This window comes from Neltuma alba, unplaced genomic scaffold (assembly GCF_004799145.2).
Source record: "Neltuma alba isolate B1F8T4 unplaced genomic scaffold, ASM479914v2 tig00013022_pilon, whole genome shotgun sequence".
In the NCBI taxonomy this organism is placed as follows: Eukaryota; Viridiplantae; Streptophyta; class Magnoliopsida; order Fabales; family Fabaceae; genus Neltuma; species Neltuma alba.
In genome coordinates, this window is record NW_021637369.1 from 449,159 (window position 1) to 471,360 (window position 22,202).

The 22,202-nt window shown below is 31.6% G+C and overlaps 1 protein-coding gene and 1 pseudogene across 1 annotated transcript; both read left to right on the forward strand.

Annotated features, from left to right (window-relative positions):
• Window positions 1-277: 277 nt before the first annotated feature.
• On the forward strand, window positions 278-4,620 carry LOC114733632 (PTI1-like tyrosine-protein kinase At3g15890; annotated as a pseudogene).
• Window positions 4,621-17,715: 13,095 nt separating this feature from the next.
• On the forward strand, window positions 17,716-21,237 carry LOC114733653 (protein DETOXIFICATION 43-like). The gene is made up of 13 exons (XM_028921146.1): window positions 17,716-17,807; window positions 17,925-18,046; window positions 18,165-18,389; window positions 18,500-18,684; window positions 18,842-18,977; window positions 19,072-19,168; window positions 19,259-19,359; window positions 19,449-19,612; window positions 20,025-20,096; window positions 20,218-20,334; window positions 20,616-20,711; window positions 20,834-20,955; window positions 21,077-21,237. Exons 1-13 carry the CDS (start codon window positions 17,716-17,718, stop codon window positions 21,117-21,119), a joined length of 1,572 nt encoding a protein of 523 aa, XP_028776979.1. The 3' UTR covers window positions 21,120-21,237.
• The last annotated feature ends 965 nt before the right edge of the window (window positions 21,238-22,202 follow it).

A 22,202-nucleotide genomic window follows, 5' to 3' on the forward strand; every position in this document is an offset into this window, starting at 1 on the left:
GTCATATAGACAAATATGTATCAATTCATTGAAAAGCAAATGTTAAAAAAGAAAATGGTTATGGAATCAGAAAGACTATGTGATATTATGAAAATATCGAAGGTAATTCTAATATCTGAAGGCAATAAGTTGTAAAGAAAGAAAGATGCCTAAAGTATATATAAAAATAGAAGACATATAACTATCACTACAAAAAAATGGACTTTCAGCGTCGACAAAAAAAGTCGTCGCTGAAAATATGACTTTCAGAAAGTTAGGCCTTTTAGCGGCGACAAAAATGTCGCCACCAAAAATGATAGTAACGACGGCGACTTGTTATTGTCGCCGCTATAGGTGCAGCTTTCAGTGGCGTCAAAATTTGTCGCCGCCGAAAGGTCGCACTACGGTGGCGACAAAAGTGGTCACTGCTGAAAATGTACACTTTCCGTGGCGACAATATTTGTTGCCGCTAAAACTGCTTTCAGGGGCGACAAATCGTCGCCATTGAATATTGCTTTTAGCAGCGACAATATTTGTCGCCGCTGAAACATGCTTTCAGCTACGACAGATTGGCCCTACTGAATCTTCTTTCAGCGGTGACAAACAGTGTTGCCGCTAAAACACCCTTTCAGGGGTGACTTTTTGTCGCCGCTGAAAGTTTTTCCACATTTTTTTACGATTTTTTATAAAAAGTTTATATTATAATCTTTTATTTGTGTAATTGAGTAACTTTGATAATTATGGTTTTTTTATGTATTATTGTGTTAGAGAGCGACTAAAAGAAAGATAATGTGGTGTTTGAGAGAGAAAGGGAGAGGAAGAAAGTTGAGAATGTGTATAAAACACATATATTATATCCAAATGTTTGAGAGATGGAATAGAAAAACATTGTGCATGGGAGAGAAATGAGATGGAGGCATACATGAGAAAGTATGTAAGTTTGAGTGATGCGAAAAGTAGTGAAGGATAGAGTGTATGTAAGAGGTAGATGTAAATATAATTGAAAGAGAGATAGAGTGTGTGTGTGTGTGTGAGAGAGAGAGAGAGAGAGAGAAGGATATTATAATTGAAAGAGATAACATAATTAAATATATGAGAGAGATTATTATAATTAAATTAGTATGAGTATACTTAATTGACATAATAATATTTGATGATGAACATATGTATGAGAGGATTGAGAAATAAAATTATTGAAGGAGATAATATAATTAATTAAAATATGTGTGAGAGATATAGTTAATAAAATCATGTATATAGTTAATTAACTATTATTACTATTTTTTTATTTAAAATGTGATTAATTAAATTTTATAAAACATATATGGTTCATACTATATATATTTTCTGTTGCCGAACAACTATAATCAAATTCATTAGCTTGGCTGGCCATGTCTGTTTATTCTAATATAGAGTTCCCGAGTTCGAATCTGACAAATGCCCATGTTTCACACACTCATTTTGCCACAAAAAGGATAAAAAATAACCAACTTGTCATTTGGCTGGTTCAAAGACCTGGTGAAAGTTAACACCCCCCATTGCCAGTAAAGCCACGTGCGCTATTGGTAACATTGGCGAATTGTTTTTATATACTCCTCCGCTCTTAATTATAAGACCCAATTGATTTATTTGAGGAGATTAAAGAAGTAAGTTAAGTTGGTTATTTATAATAAATAAGTGTTGTTATTCCTAAAATATCCTTGCTAATTAAGTATATTGGCTAAAACTATCATTATTAGAAGGATTATTTTGAAAAAAAATACATAAATATAAAAGAGAAAATGGATTGGGTCTTATAATTAGGATCGAATAAAAAGTCAAATTGAGTCTTGTAATAAGAACCGAAGGAGTATAAACTTTCTTATTTTGAAACCCAAAACAACTTGTTTAACCCGCCTCATGTTCTGAAAATTTCACTTTTCCCTCTCACCAGCGCCGCGCAAATACAAAGCTTTGAGCGTCTGACTTCCAGCGTCCATCTTCGTGTTTAGTCCATCACTTCCAGCGTCCTTTCTTGCCGTCATCCATGTATGTGCGCCGATCTTCTTCTTCGCTTGAAGTCTTGTGGTGCTGTACTTTTTTTCATTTCTTGTTCTGCATTTTGAGGTCTATTTTTTCCTCTGGTTTGTTGTGATTGTTGTGTGTTTTTTTTTTTGAAATCCCCTTCTAGATTTAATGGCTGTTGTGTGTATGTGTTGTTTACTGAAAGAAGAAAATATTTTCTAAATGAATTCAAAACTATGATACAAAAAGAACCCTGCTATTGGTAACTATATCTCACACTCTACAAACGGAAGCCCACGTGTAGTCAGAAGGATGAGACTCTTATGCGCAGACCATTTGGTGCTTCCACTCTGGGAAATTTCATGGTTTGCTGTCTTTTACTCAATCATTTTTGAATTTGTGTCAGACATTTGTGAAAAGTGGCTTTCAGGCACTATCTCGTGTTTTAGGTGCAAAATGAGAATTGGAGATGGTTTGATTTCCGCGTTTGGATTCCCTGGTATGAGCAAGAAAAATCTATTGATCATTAATTTGCTGGGTAAAGCTAGGAGGCAAAATACAGAATTGCTGAACAGTTGTTAATATTTGTTCTATCTGAAGCCTAAGGGCGTCCTAAATTACATTTTTCAGATTTAAACACATATGTTACTGTTTGTAATTCCAAGGTTAATTCATATTTGATTCTCCATCATGCAGAAAAGAACAAGGGAAGGAATATGGAGGGTCTTCTCTTTGAAAAAATGGCTCTCTGCCACAAATAACTTTAACTGTGATAACAAGCTTGAAGAAGCAGAATTTGGCAGTGTCTACTGGGGCCAGCTTCGGGATGGATCACAAGTGAGATGATAACTTTCTCTTCTGTTTGTTTTTGTTGCATGAAATCAAATCAGCTTCAGTTTCTGCTTCCTTTTAATCTTCCTAATTGTAAAGTGATTACATATCTTCAGTAAGAAGTCGTGGACTTATGGTGATTAATTATACTTACAGCAGATATCATTGCTTTCTGCCATAAGTATCATTTGCTTCTGCTAAATCATAAGTCTACTCTCACTGGTAGATCCTCATAATGTTTTCACTTAGAGTTTGAGTTGGCCACTATCTTTATTCTTTACTATTATTGGGATGGTCTAGGACACTCAAGGAACAGTCCAAATCGGTTATTTATTCTGCTGAAAATGTATGGAACATAGGAATTTGGAATGCTTTTGCATGACAGATTGATCAAAAGCTCAATGAAACAAGGAGACATAAATTTTCAGGTACTTAGAATTGTTAAGATTTTATGTTGCAGTGGTTGGGCTAGGTCCAAGCCCATGATTTTGCTTGTGTTTACGGATGGCTTAGTGTGTAAGCTAACTCACTGAACTATGTGCATGTTTGAAATAACGTTAAGAAGCCTTCTAAGTTAGTTGGAACTAAAAAAAGCTACTTGGCTGCAATATATATCGATTATGCACTTCAGATTGAGTTAAGATTACTTCTCATCTAGATCAATGATAAGATTACCTTGTTGTTTTGCCTTAACTTATGAAGATCCATATAGTAAATGCACTAAAAAACTTGCTATGAGTTGAAGGGGCCTGTTAACATTTGTGGCTCGATGTTGAAGCATCTTTTGCAAATTTTCATATATCTTCGTTGATTGAAATTCTGAGGGTGAAATTTTTGTATGGGCCAAGATTGTGGCCATATGGTAAAAGGTACTCTTTCACATATGAATATATACGTTAAATTTTCTTATCGTGATTTGGAGGTGAACCTAAAATAGTTCATTGTTCTGTAAATCCATGTACATCTACAGATTGCAGTTAAGAGATTGAAAGTTTGGGGCAACAAGTAATTTTCTGTTGAAGTTGAAATATTGGCAAGAATACAACACAAGAATATTGTTGGCCTAAGAGGATATTGTGCTGAGGGCCAAGAAAGGGTAATTGTATTTGACTATATGCCAAATTGGAGCCTCTTCTCTCATCTTCCTGTACAGCACCCTGAAGAATGCCTTCTTGATTGGAACAAAAGGTTGAACATCGCAACTGGGTTATCCGAGGGCATCGCGTAATTTTTAGCCTTGATTTCCTTCATCTGAAAAACACAGATAATATCATAGATATTGAATCACACAACATATATAAGTACATTAAGTTTTACATCATGTTTAGCTAACACCTTTGTGACCGTTTGTTTTCTTTCAGATATCTTCACCACCAAGCAACACCATGAGTAATCCATAGAGGTATCAAAGCAAGCAATGTGCTACTGGATGCAGATTCTGAGGCTTGGATTTCAGGATTTGAATTTGCTAAGTTGATTGGAGAAACCCATGAGAGTATCAAAATTAAGGGAATCGTCATGGATCTCACACTAGAATATGCTTGTTTGGATGTCTACAACTTTGGAATTCTCTTGCTGGAACTTGCTAGCGGCAAGAGACCAATTAAAAAACCAAGTGCCATATCAGTATCTAAATGGGCACTTCCCTTGGCTTGTGATGAAAAATTTGGTGAGCTTGCAGATTCAAAACCAAAGGGAAATTTTGTGAAGGATGGTGCAATTGATGGAACAGAGAATACAGGCTCAATTCACTGCTTTCATGCAAAAGATGCAATTAAATGCTCCTGCAGATACTCTTACTTCTAGCATTCCTAGTATTGGTCCCTCTACGTAATTTTCCTTTTGCATTATATAATGTATCTTTTACTTGAACAATTTTTTTTTGGTTAAAGACATAAAAACACTTTGATGGTTATAAATCTTATTATTTAATATATTATATTTGTTAGTTAATTACTTTGTTTTTATTGAACCTTATGATAATATTTATCAGGAATTTAAATAAAATTTTTTGCATAATTAATATATTATAAAAATAATTAAACCTTCAGTGGTGGCGATACCTGTCATCACAAAAAAGGTAATTAGTGATGATGTCATTAACACCATTGAAATATAATCAGTGGCGACAAAAATGTCGCCGCTGAAAATGGTAATTAGCGGCGACACTTTTGTCGCCGCTGATTGATGTTTTAGTGATGACATTAGTCGCTGCCGATTCTTATATTTCAGTGGCGACATTTGCTGGTAACAAGCTCATCACCTTTTAGCGGTGACTTTTTGTTGCTGCTGAAAATACACTTTCAGAGGCAAATTTTTAGTCGCCGTTGAAAATAGACTTTCAGCAGCGATATAAAAAAATCGCTGCTGATAAGTTTCAACCACAGCCGCTACGGTAACGACTTAGTGGCGACAAAATGTCGCTGTTGAAAGTCAAATTTTTTGTCGTGTATAGACATATAACAAAAGTTACTAGTTATATTTTTTCTTTATATCTTATTCATATGATCTGATTTAATATTAGTTTTAAATATTTTAGATGTCTATAGTACCTTGATCAATATTGAGAAGTTTTGAACATTATTTTTGATTTGTACTTTATTTTCAAAAGTTCATTTTAAATATTCTTTTACATTTTTGTGTTTTCTCTATATGTATTGCAAGCTAAATCTGTGATACTCATAATTATTTGTTATTATGTTAATGATATATTAAAATAAAGTTATCTTTCATATTCCTCTTAAATTATATAGTTCTTGAAGAACTATATGTAATAGTATTAATATGATTCTAGAAGAACTAATACTGATTTTCTTTTATAAATAGATAAAGTATTGATAGTGAAAAATATGACCTATAGATGTACATTATAACTTTGGTTCTCCAAAGAGTGTAAATGTTATAGCACAATTGGAATAAAGTTCCTAACTATATATGAATTAGGAAGTACTTGAGCTTTCAAGCAAAAAAATATATTATTGGCCTTAGCCTATTATAGGCTCGTAACTATTTATGAAATATATGAATAAAGGAATCATGTTCGAATGACTCACACTTGAGGGGTAGACGGTTGGAATACAAGTATGAGTTGATATTGGCTATATTTTTCATATCAATTTCATAAATAGATATTATCAATCATATATTATATTGAAAAATTTATTGTTAGTAATGAAACATGGTACAGTAAACCAGAAGTTTACTAATATAATTAGATTTATTATTGGCATGACTTGTTTGATCATCTTGAACTATATGATGTAACAAATTATTAAAGATTGTGTATTGATATCCATTGAAGAACCAGAAGATTCTTCCGAATAGCCAATATTTTTAAGAATTCGTATATGCTGCTTGTTCTAAAAGAAAATTGATTATAAAATATCACTAGTTATGTTTTGTTTTCGAATGGATCACTACATTTATGGAAATATATTAAACTCATATATATGGGCCCGTTTAGAAGCACATAAGCCATACAAGTATTCAATATTTGATAGATGCATCTATATAAAATGGTAACATGTGTAACTAACATTAGTTTGCAACCTGAAATTTGCAAGATTGTTTAGATAAATATTTCCAGACTATGTGATCCTAAAAACTTGATTTTAAAGATGCTAGTGAATTTATATATCAAGCTTTTAATGTTGGAAAGCTTGCTTAACAAAATGATCTAGCAAAATCATTTGTTAATGTCTCTGTGAATAGCTGAATCAATATTTATGAGAACAAGTTTTTCCATTTTAGTGTTGGCATATTTAATTTAATATATTGCAGCACTTATATACAACAAGGCAACAAAGTTCTCCCAATGAAATTGGCTTTTAGTTAGGAGCCAGATATTTTCCATCTAAAGATTGAAATGTGCAATATTTGTTCCTACCAATCCACCACAATGCACATAGATGGATATTTAAATAAAGTTGGGACATATGTTGGGTAAGAACCTCCTTCTTCTTGTTGTCTCTAAATGGAACAAAATAATGTTCCTAAAAGAAGCAAATGGATTTAGGAGACTTATACTGCATGCTTAGTTGACTGTTATTTGACAAAGTTTTTCTAACATGAGGGGGAGAAATTGAGTAGCTGGAAAAGAGAATGGATGGAATGCATTATTACTATCAAATACAGATCCTCATATATATTAGTATGGACCAGAAGTTCATCAAAATTGCATTCATGAAATGCTACAAAATATTTTACTGACCTGAATAAAAATTTCTTAATCTCTTATTCCAACTGAAAATGCTCCAATTAGTATAAATAAAAATGAGACATGCCTGAAGCATGAGAAGTTAATCGGTTCCAATATAAATATATTGAATAGAGAGGAACATACAACCTAGAAGTTATATTGATGAGGCATGTACTCTAAAAGAGTGTCAAACCATAACTAATTGTAAAACCCCAGAAGAGGTTCAGGTACCTGAAGAGGAAGAAAGAGATCTCAATAAGTTATGTCACAAGAGAAAAACGAAACTGAAAAGATAAAGGTTATTGATAATAATTTTGATAAGAATATCACGTGATAAAAGGAGGATCTTACACATAGATCTATCATACAAAGTAGACATAAATTTAGCCAAGAAGAAAAATAAAAAGGAAAAGATGTGATGAAAATATTATTTCGATATATGAAAATGGACCTGCAGTCCGAACACATGAAATATAAAGTTTTTATAGAATATATGGACGTTTATGTGAAAATAAAGATTTTCACAAATAATTATGATGAGACATATTATTTTTGTGGTTGATATAATTTTGCATATTTGAATAGTCTGGCAGTTATGAAATGTGTCTGTTAGATATTATTATGACCCATGGATGAGGATCATTAAATAGTGAAATTTACATGATAATCCTTGAAGGATCCAAAATATGCCAGGAGCATATATAAGAAAATCTTTCAGTATATGAAATATTATGAAGATTAAAATAATTTCAGTATGTATCATCTATTTTATAGTTCTGGATCAAAATATATGAAATTCCCTGAAAGATTTCATTTGCCAGAAGCATAAAATTTAAGTTCTTGAGAACAATAATTAAGTTAAATAAGTTGGCAAAAGCAATCAGGGCATATGTGGTATGACCGACTAAGTAAATATCGGTTGAAGAAATGATATAAAAATAATCTAATTTGCCTATGTATTTCCATGAAAATTTTTTTAAAATGAGTTTGTTATAATTTTTGTTTATATTGATGATATAAATATTATCAGAACTCCTGAAAAGCTCATAAAAGCTATAAATTGTTTACAAGAAAGAATTTAAAATGAAGGACTTGGGAAGAACAAAGTTTTATCTCGGATTGTAAATTGAATACTTGAGAAATGAAGATTTTTGTATATCAAATAATTGATACAAGAAAGGCCATAAAGTGTTTTTATATGGGTAAATCACATCTATTATGTACTTTGATGGTTGTGAGATTTGTAGAGGTGAATAAAGAACTTTATATATTTCGAGAAGGTGATGAAGAACTACTTGGTCCAGAAGTATTAAATTATAGGTCTAGAAGTTTCATATCATATCTTATTAGTCACGCATGACCTGACATATCATTTACTGTTAGCTTACTGGTAAGATATCGTTCTTCACCAAAGACATTGGAATAGAATTCTATATTCTTTTCTGATTCATAGGCTAGTAATTCCAAATGGAGTATTTGTCTCATAATATTCAAAAGATAGTGAAATATATATCTAGCAAATTCGTTGAAATAAAAATTTAGGAGATTTATTCACCAAGTTACTTCCTATTACAATATTTGAAAAGCTTGTTTATGATATCGAATGTCACAGATTCAAGAATATCAATTGATGTTATCAAGAGGGAGAGTTAAATACACACTGTACTCTTTTTTCCTTGTCTGTGGTTTTTTTCATGGGTCGTTCCTAGTAAGGTTTTTAATGAGATAACACTGAATAGTGTATCGATGAATGTGTACTCTTTTTTTTCTGCTAGGTTTTTGTTCCACAGGGTTTTTCCTAGTTGAAACACATATCTTATATAATGGACATCCAAGGGAGAGTGTTATGAATATTATAACATGTGGATGTCCATCTCTTTTTCTTCAACTTCATCAACTCCTACTACTTCTACTAAGCATTAATCTTCCACTATGTCTTTAATCTTGTAACTCACCCTCACTTCACATTCATGTGGTTTATTGTCCACTATCTATCATTTAAGTAATAGTGTAACTTATATGTAATACTATGTCTATAAATAGGGCATACTATTGTATTGTGATGCAAAGTGAAGCAAGTAAAGGAATACAATACCATTCTCTTATCTTCTTCTCTACTTCTTTTCTCCAATCTACTTTTATTGTTGGTTAATTTCATAACAAATAACACATTTTTTCTTTCTTTCTTTTTTCATGTGGTGTATAAGAAACACCGTTTTTTTAACGCGATGGCGTTTCCAAAGTACTAGCTATTAAGGAAGTAGCGCGTTGGCATAAAATAATAATAGTGAAAAAAGGGGAAGCAGTAACAACGTTTTTCTCTATTAAAACAAGCACTATCTTTTTAGGAAATGGCAGCACTTAATTGAGAAAGCGTAGTAACACTTTTTTTTTTTTTTTGAAAAAAATCATTTTTAGGCTCTTTTTTTTAATTGTCCGTCTGCACATGATTTTTATCAGCAAATCAGATATGACAGCAAAATATCATAACTTGCGCAAGAAAGTAAAATATTAATTACAAACAATATATATAGACATATATTATAAAAACAAGGCTTAGACCTTGATGATTAGATCAGCTGGTTGGGACTGTTCTAACTTAATCATGGGTTTCTAGTTTGAGACGTGGGAACGCAGCATCTTAAGGGCCAAGGACACTAACCTTAATTGTTCCTATCATGCCTCAATTCAGATTAGTCTGAGCCCGTTGTTATGCCTGAAAGATGGCCTGGCTCAGGATACTAGGTGCCAACGCAAAAAAAAAAAAAAGGCTCAATCAAACAAAACCTCCTCGAATTTTAGAACCGTTGCATATAACCTCCATAATATTTTAAAGTTTAAATTTAATCTTCTGATCTTTTATTATTTTGTTATGGACACCTTGTTGTTAACTTACCGTTATCTTTTTAACTGAATTTTGGCATGTCAAATTACCATAAGACACTTTGCATCTGGCATCCTCTCTAATATAATCATTTTACAATAATTATATCACTTTTATATGAGGATTAAAATGTCATTTTATCGTTTAAAAAAACTCTTATTCCTTTTTATTCTTATATTTTTTATCAACATAAATTTTTAGATAACAAATTTCTTCTACTCCCTCCGTTCCTTATTATAAGAGACATTTGATGCTTATGGCATGTTCCAATATATAAGAGACACTTACAAGTTGTCTCTACTTTTTTGTGTTGATTACTATTTTACCCATATTTATTATCTCCAACTCACACTCTCTCTCCCTCCCACTTCTCTTTCTTTTAATAATTTAATTGTTCTCTCTCATGCTCTCTCTCCTTATTAATGAGGGCATTTTTGAAAAAAAAATTATACTTTTTACACATTAATTGTTCTTAACTAATTTTAACTGTTTTTTTGATCAACGTACTTCGATTATTTGTCTCTTATAATAAGGAACGGAGGGAGTATTTTTTTCCACACAAACATTGATATTTTAATTAATAAATGATTCTCAAAATCTTAATAAATTTATTAAGATTGCAAAATAAGATCATAACATTGTAAAAATGTTACCATGAAAGTAATGAGTTGGTTTTGATAAGCATTAAATAGGAAAAAAAAAAAGTAAGATAAGAGGGTTTAGTATTAAAATGTCAGAGGAGTTATGTTCAACCGGCTTAAAGTTCAAGGAAGTTTTATAAAATTAAATTAGATAGGATGCTATGTAAGATGCCACTAAGATGTGAAGTATCTTATGTTGATCTGATGTGGTAAATTCTATTAAAAAGATTAAGGGGTCAATTAAATTTAAACTTTAAAATATTGGGGTAGTTATATGCAACTGCCACATAGTTCAAAGGGGTTTTGTATAATTTAGCCTAAAAGCAGTTGTAGATATTACGAAAGGGTGATGTAATAGTTATAGATATCTCATAGTGAACATTTGTAATATCCTAAATTTTATTTTAGGGTTTATATAAAAAATTTCAAAGAACATAATAATATTTTACTAAAAAAAAAACAAGAAACAGGTTTCCACCTTTGATGGAAAGCTAAGGCAGTAATGAGGAAGGAAGAATTTTGGGACAAGGGATTTAATGCAAGAAGAAAATTGAGAAAGGTGGTTAGAGAAGATGGAGATAAAAAGAGGGCGAGAGGGAAAGAAAGAAAGAAAGAAGGGAGAGTGAGAGAAAGAGTGTGGGAGAGAGAGTAAGGAGCAGATTGTGATTATTGTGAGGCAGAAGATAAGCTTTGAGAATAATTTAAATACATAAAATTACTTCTTTTCATCAAACTTTCTTCATGAATATTTCCTGTATATTTTACGCTTCTTTATAGTAGTATTGTTATGGTAATTATAAAAAATTTTAAGACTTATATATGATATAAGTATTGAGTTTTGATAATATATAACTATAGAAATTTAAACGTAAATGAGTAGTTAATTCTAATTCGTTTAGATTTGTCTATTTGTTAGTTTTTAATATTTAAATTAATTTGTTTAGTTGAAAAATCTGTTATATATGACATATGTCATATTTTTACTGATTAAATTTAAGTTAAATAATTTATTTATATTGTTTGACATATTATTGAGATTTTAATCAGTTTAGTTTTATTTATTGATTGACTGGAGCTTTTAAAATAATTATTTTAGCTAAAAATTTTATTATTTATGGAAATATATATATATATATATATGATAGTTATACCATTAAAATTTTGATTAGATATTTATTTATAAATATTTGGAGTACTATTGAATTTTTGATGGTTTAATTTTGAGGTTTAGACTTTAAATGAGATTTTTATAATTTAAAATATAATAATTTCGTATTTAGAAATTTTGGAAAATTCCTTTTTTTAAGTAAATAATCCTGGAAGATGTAAATAAATAATCTGACTTGCTAGAAAATTATAAGTTGGTTCTAAAATACTTAATTATGGGTTATGAGAGTTACATGAATTTAGAATAAAAATTAAATTAAAATAAAAATTTAACTAATATATATAAGCTTAATTAATTAATTAATTAACTTATATTAATATGTGGTTATATTAATTATGCAGATTAATTATTAATTGAGCAAAGGACTGACCTTGTGGTAATCCTTTTTATTGCTTTGGTGAGAGGTAACCACTTTCTACTTGTTATATATGGTAATATTTTGTTTGTGAGTATTTTGCTATTTTAGAATAATGATGTGTTATTTGAAAATCGAGTAGATATGTTATACCTTTTGAGCTATGAAAATTGTCTTGTAGGATTTTTGGAATTGTGATTGAGAAGTTTGAAAAGATATATTATTTATATCTTATGAATTATACTGAGAAAAGATTGAGATATTTTTTGTTATATTGTGAATAATTGGTTGTTATTTGGGTTTTAGATTGAGCCTTATTCTACCACATGGTAAGACCACCATTGGTACATATTGGTTGGCTTCCTTTATCCCCAGAGTGAGGGATAGACCTTTGAGACTTCTTATTCGACCCCCAGAGTATGGGATAGGCCTATATGTCTGATTGATCCCCTATAGTGAGGGATGGACTTATATGACTTGTATGTTAGCCCCCGTAATGAGGGTTTGTATGATTGAGATTATCTGAAAATACATATTTTATATTTCCATTGATATATCTATATTTCTTGAGATTTAACAATTGCCCCACTTAACACCTCACGAGTACATGTTAGCATGTATGATGAGTTGGAAAGCTGGTTACTGAGGCGTTTGTCTCATCCCCTGGTTTCTACTATCTTCAGGTGATAGTTCAGGTGGTGGTCTATTAGAGAAGGCTCCGGAGGTATAGTGTACTGTTATAGCTTGTATAACCTCCCTGCTTTTGTTTTATGTGCTGATTTATTATATATTGTCACATAGGGTTTATCTACTCTGATATTGTAAACTAATACTTTTAATTACTACTATTTGATATGAGAGGGCCGTTAGAAGGACAGAGACCTCTAAAACTCTGCATGTGACGCTCTTTTAAAGTGTTGACTTTTGACTAATTGACTCCATAGCTTAAATTTAAATGATTTATCAGTTTGTATGTTTGAAAGTATGCGTTTAGTTTGGGCTAATGGTTAAATGTTATTTCTAGACTTTGAAAGTTCTAGACCCAAGTTAATGATCGATGTTGCTCGTGATATAAGTTTATTTCTTTTAACCATGATAGTGATTTTATAATTTTAAGATTTATTCTTTTCTATTATGGTTAATCTTTGGAATAAATTATTTGATTTAATCTAAATGGATTTTGAAAGAACGATCGTCACATTTTGGTATCAGAGCTAAAGATTTTGTGAATTGGATTGCATTACATTGCATTCAGTGGCAATATATAATAATCTCACATAACCTTCCCTGTTAGTTTATGTCTGTGCTTGACATTACTTTTTTTGTTCTTTTTTGATGGGTTCCATCTTTAGGCTGGGAGGATGGTACAGACTCGATCCTGACAAATCGATCAGGATGGGGATGAATTCAGAAACCCGCTTAATCATCTACCGAATCCTCTGTAGTTTAACCAAGAAACCTTACTGCAACAGCTAAGGAAATTGGTAGTTATGGTGGTAGATGACAGGGTAAGGAAGCTGAAGGAAGACTTGAGAAGTAAGAAAGTTGTGGAAGAGTTCGAAGAGAGTGGGTTTCTTGAGCCACCTATGGGTAATTTTGGAACCTGTGGGGGTTCTGTTGAGGGAACCAGAAAGGAGAGTAGCTCACAAGGGCGACAAGAAAAAGAAGAGACTATGAACCTTAAGAGTGTATGGAAAGACATAGAGCGGCACCACCGGAAAACTTTTGATGGAGGTATGGATCCTAATAAAGTTGAGGTTTGGATCGATGACATGGAGACAATATTCAAAGTTTGTGGTTGTAATACTTATCAAAAGATACAAGCAGTGGTGGTCTTATTGAGGAACCAAGCTAAGAGGAGGTGGAGGAGCGTGAGCCGCATCGATGACTTGGGGGTTACTTAGATAAAATTCAAACAGATGTTCTTTGATCACTATTTTCCTCCAGCCATGAGACAAGAAAAAGAAACAACCTTTTATGCTCTTCGATAGGAAAACATGCATGAAGATGAGTTTATTGCCAAGTATATTGACCTCTCCAAGCATATTACCTATATGCAGCAAAAAGATAACCTGGAGTGGATGACCTGGCAATTGATAGAACGGGCGAGGCCAAAATTGATATATAATCTAATATTATATAAGACTATTTTAGAAAGATCATGTTACATTTATTACAATTAAGTAATTTGTTTAACTTCTCTTTTTTTTTTTTTCCAACATTTCATCTGCTTTAATTTATTCAAATTATTTTAGTGTATTTCTTATATTTAGTATTAAAACAGTATTATATTTCATGTTAGCTAGTAAAATATTTTAACCCATATTATCACCATATTAGATTAATTAACATAATAATTAATATGTATTTGCCAAGTTGAAATTGTTTGACAATAAATTGCCATTTCATTGCCAACGGAATAAGAAGTGACACCATGGTTAAGGTTTTGCTTGTGGGCGTACTATTTGGAAAATGACATTTGCATCTTAACGAAGAATATATAATATATATTGTTAAGATCTTGTTTTTTAAAAATGAAAAATAAAATATTTGTCATCAAGAATTTTTCCCCCCCAATCACAGGCCATTGTTAACAACTTTTCAGTGAATGGTTACAATAATAGGCTTCTTTTTTTTTCCAAAAAAAAAGGTACTAAACTACATAAATTTTTAAAGAGAACTTTTTAAACACCAGAAGGTATTCACACCCATCATTCCTATATTCACCGGCCCATTTTAATGACATGCTAAGATGGCTGGCCAAAATATTTGATCTAATTTGATCATAACAGAGTGAATATATGATATTTTAACAGTAGTTAGTCAATATTTATGATGAATGAGGCTTCTAATATTTTATATTATACTCTAATCTTTAATATAAGAGCTAGTTGATGTTAGAATTTGAGAATAAATATAAAACCATTGATCGTTAGTATAAAAGCTAATTGATGGTAGAATTTGATAATAAATATAAGATCATAATTTATTTTGTCTCCCAAATTAACAATTCTTTTTCTAATTATTTCTATTGATTGTAAGGGTTTTCACAAAAGAGTAACACTAGTGGATATGATTAAAAAGTATAGTTTATGAAAACTAACACATATTTATTACAAATAAGTAACTTAATTAATTTTTTTAACATCCTTGCATTATTATTTAGCTCTTATGTTAGGAATCAGATGTAGTATATAGATAATAAGCATCCAATAATTTTTAATCTGAAACAGCATTCACATTATTAATTGTCAAAAAATGCATCATAATCATCCCAAATTATTTTTTCTTTAGTGTGCGCCCAAATAAAAAAGAGGTACTTAGGATATGTGGACAATATTGATGTGTGTGCTTGTTTTAATTTGTCACCTCTGACCTCACCTTTACTCTCTCAAAAAAGATCCTTTCCCTATTTTTGTTTTCAATATATATTATAAATAAAAAGTATTTCTCATATTTATTATATTAAATTCTCCAATCACAAATATTTGTATCCCATTTTTAATGTGTCTTTCTAATTAAATGATAAAATTTCAAAAATAGGACACATAATCATTTGTGATAGAAGAACCTGATATAATGAATATAAAAAACTTCACCTAATTACTTTTCTATAATTAAATATTGCTGGCTTGTGGCATCCACGCGAAAGTTTCAATATAATACACACACACGCAAAATTATATTATATGGCTCAATTTGGCACAATCATTCAGCCTACTTTGGCTTTTTATGCGAATAAAAATATCTGATGACAATGGCAACACGGCTCTTATTAAAAATATGTCTTAAAAAGATATAAAAACATTCATTAAAAAAAGTGATTGATTATTTTTCCATGTTTCTTCCACTCTAAGGTATTTTTTTCCCTATATTTTCTTGTCATAATTCACACATCTATTGATGTTTTATTGTTCCCATTTACACACAATTTTTTTTTGTAAAATCTAAAAACTAATCAATAGGCTTCCTTTTTATATATAAATTCTTATTATCTATTAACATAATGATGCTATAGCATCACATCTTATTTGATTGTTTTAAATAAATCCACCTAAACAATTGTATAAAAATTAGATTTGTGTGTTTCCTTTAAATTAAGTATTAGGTAAAGCGATTACAAACACATTTGGATTATTTAAATGGCAAAACCCAGCAAGCTCGTGGCAGCCACACGAAAGTGTGTGTGTGTGTCTCTCTCTCTCTATATATATATATATATTAAAGCAGGCCTTCAGTATGGGACATTATGTCCTCCAAAGTGATTTCTATTTATAATAAAAGACATGTCAGATGATAATGACCACATATCTTCACTCCTTTAATCTTAATAAAAAGAGAGACACAAAAGCACGCATACACAAAGTGAATCTAAAACAAACTCAAGTCCATGCGTAGAGGAGAAAGACAAGGAGCAAGTGCTAGCTAGCGTAGGAAGGAGGATAATGCCCATTAATAGTGAGGTTAATATAAATTATTACACAAAAAAGAAAAGAATAGTGAGGTTTATATATCTCGAAACCACAAAAAATTAGGTCAGACTGATTCCGATGAGTTTCCAAGTTCTGCGTGTGATGGCTTATATTGGAATTCTTACGAAGCCCACAAGAAGACCACAGACTTTAATTTTAACTCCGAAGAAAATTAAACACTATTATTTTGTAGCCTAAAGTAGAACAATATATTATATGCTTACAAGCCAACATCGATATAACAGATCATCAGAGAAAGCTTTAGATTATTAAATCTGTGAATGTATATCAGACATAATAAATACTATAGTCCTCCATCAACTTGCAATTATATACTTCTCATCTTGAACTTAACTCGCATGGGATACGAACCTTCCCCCCTCTCTTTATAACGTACAAGCTTTAATATATTTAAATTTGAATGTGGTATCTGGAAGAGAATTTGAGGGGTCTATATATGTGTGCACGCGTCTCTATAAATACTGTGTGTTGTGTGTGGTGTGTTTGTGGGAGGTTAGAAAGCAAAGCAGGGGAGCTTAGGTTCAAAGCAGAGGGTTCAAGCTTCAAACTCTCTGAGAGCATTGTATTTATCAAAAGACACACACACACGCGGACAGATCAGAGGTATGCAAGCTAGCTAGTTCCATGACTTCCATCTATATATGTGTATAATGAGCATGCATAAAGCTGACAAGTAATTAAGTTTCATTATTTCTCGTTTAAATTGTATATTCTATTGTGTGTGTGTGAGTTTGTTTATTAGGTTTTATTATACACATTCATCCCTCTTAATTCTTCATATTGATGATCAGCATGTTTGCATGCATGAAAATGGCCTTACTTCTCAGCTAGCTCTTCGAACTTTTTGATGTATTTGTAATATATCGTTTCCTCATACTGCATCCAATAGTTTTAGTTAAAGTTGTTTCCTCCTCCCTTATCCATAGTTTTAGGGTAATAGCTTTAGTTAAAGTTGTTTCTTCCTACCTCATCCATAGTTTTAGGATAAAGTTTCTGATTAAATTAATCACTGTGCTGGCCTGCAATAAAAGGGCATGAAGCTAGCTAGCTAGTCCCCACCAACCCGCTTTATGGGTTGAATTGATAAAATTAAATGCAAACATTTTGATTCTGGGTGTTTTGGGACATTAATTTAGCTCTTTTTTTTATTTTTTAGAATCTTATGGCAGACAATAATCATGGCAGTACTGTGCATGTATCCGATAATAATAACAAGTGGAAGATGCCTCTCCTTGTTTTCTTCAAAGATGCAAGGTATATACCATCTACACATACCTGTCATAGATTGTATCATCGTCCACTGATCAATTTAATCTCAAACTGTGTTCTTATTCCCAACTTATGATTATTACCATGTGTTTGTGGGTGCAGAAAAGTGTTGAAGCTGGACTCAATTGGTAAAGAATTACTGGGAATTGCGTTTCCAGCTGCTTTGGCTGTGGCCGCTGATCCTATTGCTTCTCTCATTGACACTGCTTTCATAGGTCACCTAGGTACGTACGTAAGCTTCAAAATCATATGCTTCTGGATAAGTATATATATACATATCAAACTAAAATCAAAAGTGTTGCCCAAAAAATTGTTTCTCATTTGTTGATGATTCTTAAATAGGACCTGTGGAACTTGCTGCTGCTGGAATTTCCATAACCCTGTTCAATCAAGCTTCAAGGATCACCATTTTCCCTCTGGTCAGTGTCACTACATCGTTTGTGGCAGAGGAAGATACTCTTCAGAAAATTACAGACATTGAAAAAGGTTTACCCATCAAAGAGAATAATGATAATAACAATAATGGTGATGATGAGAGCGACACTGTTGACAAGGATAGTGATAAGAGTAAGAGTTAGTTAGTACCGTGTCATCTATTCAGTGAAGTTTGCATAAAAATAACTTTAACTTTATTTGTAAATTTAAACTCTTAAAACTTAAATTTGCTGAATTATCAGATATCAAAACGAACACGCCCAAGCCTTCTTCCATGGCTACAAGTAGTAAGAATAAGAAGACAAAAAAGAAGCAGATAGCTTCAGCATCAACAGCATTAATATTTGGGACAATCCTTGGCCTCCTTCAAGCGTCAATCCTTATATTTGCTGCAAAACCTCTATTACTTGCAATGGGTGCGAAACAAGTAGTATCTATTATCTAACGAAATAAATCATGTTGTTTAACTTCTAACTTGTGGATAATGTGAATTTTCATGAAGTTTATTGTTATATTGACTAGAACACACAAAAGATGTGTTCTGTAAGGTTAATAGAATGATTTGAATTTGGTTAATTAATTAGGGCTCTGCTATGCTGATTCTCGCGGAAAAGTACTTGAAGTTAAGGGCATTAGGGGCTCCAGCTGTTCTTCTGGCTTTGGCTATGCAGGCAATCTTCCGAGGTTTCAAGGACACCAAAACTCCCTTATATGTTATTGGTAGGTTCAATTTCTTTTATAATATTGGGCTTAAATTAACTAGTAAAGCGAACGTACTATAATTTCTATATTGTCTGATTTGATATATGTTTAGTGCTCGGATATGCTCTAAACGTGGGTTTGGATCCAATACTTATATTTTACTGCAAGTTTGGCCTCAAAGGTGCAGCTATGGCACATGTCATCTCACAGTAAGTCCTAATAATCATCCTTTTACCCTAATAAATAATCTTGACCATTTTAATTGTAAGAATAATATTAATATCACACTACTTCTTCAGGTACTTGATGGCACTGGCTCTCTTGCTGATATTGATGAAAAAAGTAGATCTCTTACCTCCTAGTATTAAGGATTTGCAAATCTTTCGCTTCCTTAAAAACGGTGAGAACCTTAAATCACTAAAAGTGAAACCATACAAGGAATGACTTTAGTATAACAACTGATGACATTTACAATTATTGTGCGTGCAGGAGGGCTGTTGTTGGCAAGAGTAATAGCAGTAACATTCTGTGTGACATTTGCTGCTTCATTAGCAGCAAGATTGGGTACAATTACAATGGCTGCTTTCCAAACTTGTCAACAAGTTTGGATGACTTCTTCTCTTCTTTCTGACGGTTTAGCTGTTGCAATTCAGGTAAATGAGTTATATTATTTCCAACTTGTAAATACATACACACTCGCTTTGGTTCCTAACATAAGAATTAGATAATGCAGAGGTTAAAAAAAATTAGTTAAATTAGTCATTATTTGTTTAAAATATGTATTGGTTTCTCTAAAAATACCATCTTTAGTCATTCGCTTTGGAACTACCTTTTGATGCAAACCATCTTCACATGTGTGATCAGTATGTATAGTTTGGGGAAAAAAATATAAATTTCAAAAACAAAGTAAATTTTTTGGCCAAAAAGAAAAGAAAACAAAGTCAATTGAGGTTTTAGATTTCGAATCAAAATAAATTTTGTCATCAGCTTTTATATTCAAGACCGGAAAGAGTAGTAATGAGTTATTCGGAGCATGATAATGACTTTGATTTTGCTGGACGACAGGCAATTCTAGCATGTTCTTTTGCTGAGAAAGACTATGAGAAGGCCAAAGCAGCAGCAGTGAGGGTTCTCCAAGTAATAATGATGAAACTTTGAATCTCAGAAACTGATGAATTAATTTATCACTTAAGTTAATTAATTTGATTCAATATATGGTATATCCAATGATCGTGTTGTTTGATATGATATTGTGCAGATGTCTTTTGTGATGGGAGTAGGACTATCTCTTGTCGTTGGAATAGGATTGCACTTTGGAGCAGGCGTCTTCTCCCAAACCCTCAGTGTTCTCCACCTTATCAAAATTGGCCTCCCCGTATGCTTCTTTTATTCTTAATCCTAATGAAACGCAATTTTCTAACCCAATCTCACTGGTCTCTTTCAATTTATCTCTCCACCATAATTACTCAATAATCTCCGTGCCCATGTTATATCTTCTACGTGTATATATTTTTTTTTATACACAGGATAGTGTGTGTATGAGTATACTGGGGACGAATCCGCTTTCCCTGCTCATCCAATTGATAACTAGGGAATGCGGACCCATCATGGTACAAATGTCAGCAACTAAATGTTATGTTGAACTGAATGGAACAGTTTGTAGCAGCAACGCAACCAATCAATGCAATAGCTTTTGTGTTTGATGGAGTCAACTATGGAGCATCTGACTTTACGTATGCTGCAACTTCTTTGGCAAGTTTTTACTTACCCTTAACCTTAGTCATACCAAATCAAACTTATAATGTATCTCTAAGCAATGTATTAAGATTAATGAAAGTACGATTTTGTTCGTTGTGTTGATATATGCACATCAGGTAATAGTTTCAATTGTAAGCATTGGAATAGAATTTGTGATGTGTAAGATGAAAGGGTTCCTTGGCATCTGGATTGCTTTGACAATATATATGGCTCTTCGCATGCTTGCTGGTTTTTGGAGGTATATATGTATACTTTTCCCACATTATGATACCTTCATTATCATCAGACAACGTTGTTTTTGGGAAATATGATAGATCCATTTACAAAAATATTTATTTAATTAATGTTCCTTATTGCAGGATGGGAACAGGAACAGGACCATGGCATTTTCTTAAAGAATAAGAGCCATAATGCATTTGAACTTGGGATACAGTTATAGTTAATTATAGCCTAATTACCAATCCACAAACTTTGTTGTATCACTATATATCAAGACATAATCTATCATTATTACAGCTAGTGATTATTGGCTTCTTTTTTTTGCACCATTTAAACATTTTCATTTTTGTAATAATCCTGTGGCTTTTAGAGGGTTCCCATTCCTTTCGTATGTTATGTATCTATGTTTTAGATGCTCGTATATGAGTTGTGGAAAATAAAAGTTGTCATCTTTATGAATTGGGAAACAGTATTTAAATCTTAAAATATTGAATTATTGACAAGTAGGGCTTTTTTTTTAATAAAAAAAAGTGAGTTGTAAATATCGATTCAAACAGTTGCAAACCGAAATTCTAGTTATAAACTAAGAATTACATTTGAAATTAAAATATCTTATCTCCAGTTGAGGCTCTTCAATTTACAACTATATCTGAAACAATATTTGCAACTCATTTTTAAAATTTTTTTGTCAAGAACCTAATTATATGATTGATTCAATCTTTAGAGACCTTACCGTTTTTCTCTCTTATAAATTAAAGTGAATTGCTATTTTTTCTTTGCAGAATTATTGAATTTCAAGGTAGGTCTATATAGATTTTTAGAATATGCATATGTATATATATTTGATATGATATACACTAAAGGATGTGAACCCTTAATTAATCTGCGTCTGCACTATTTTCTTATCATCTACAGAAGCTAGTCTTAAAAATTTAATAAAAGAAAAATAAAAAATAAGAAAAATTAATTGAAAGCTTTTAAATACCAAGCAGATCTACGTCCGATATATTTTATACTGATCAGGAAATAGCGAACTAATGGAATGCATGTATGTACATTGAACATGCATAAATCTTTATCCAGCATTTATCTCACCTTCAATTGAAAAATAAAGGAAGGAAAAAGCAGAACTATTTGTTTGGTTCTTATCCTCAAAATTTAAGCAAATATTTATTAAGATTGAGCTTACAAAGGTTAATATATATATATATATAAGCTATTAAAATAATTATGATCATATATATGTATAAGTGTATATATGAATAA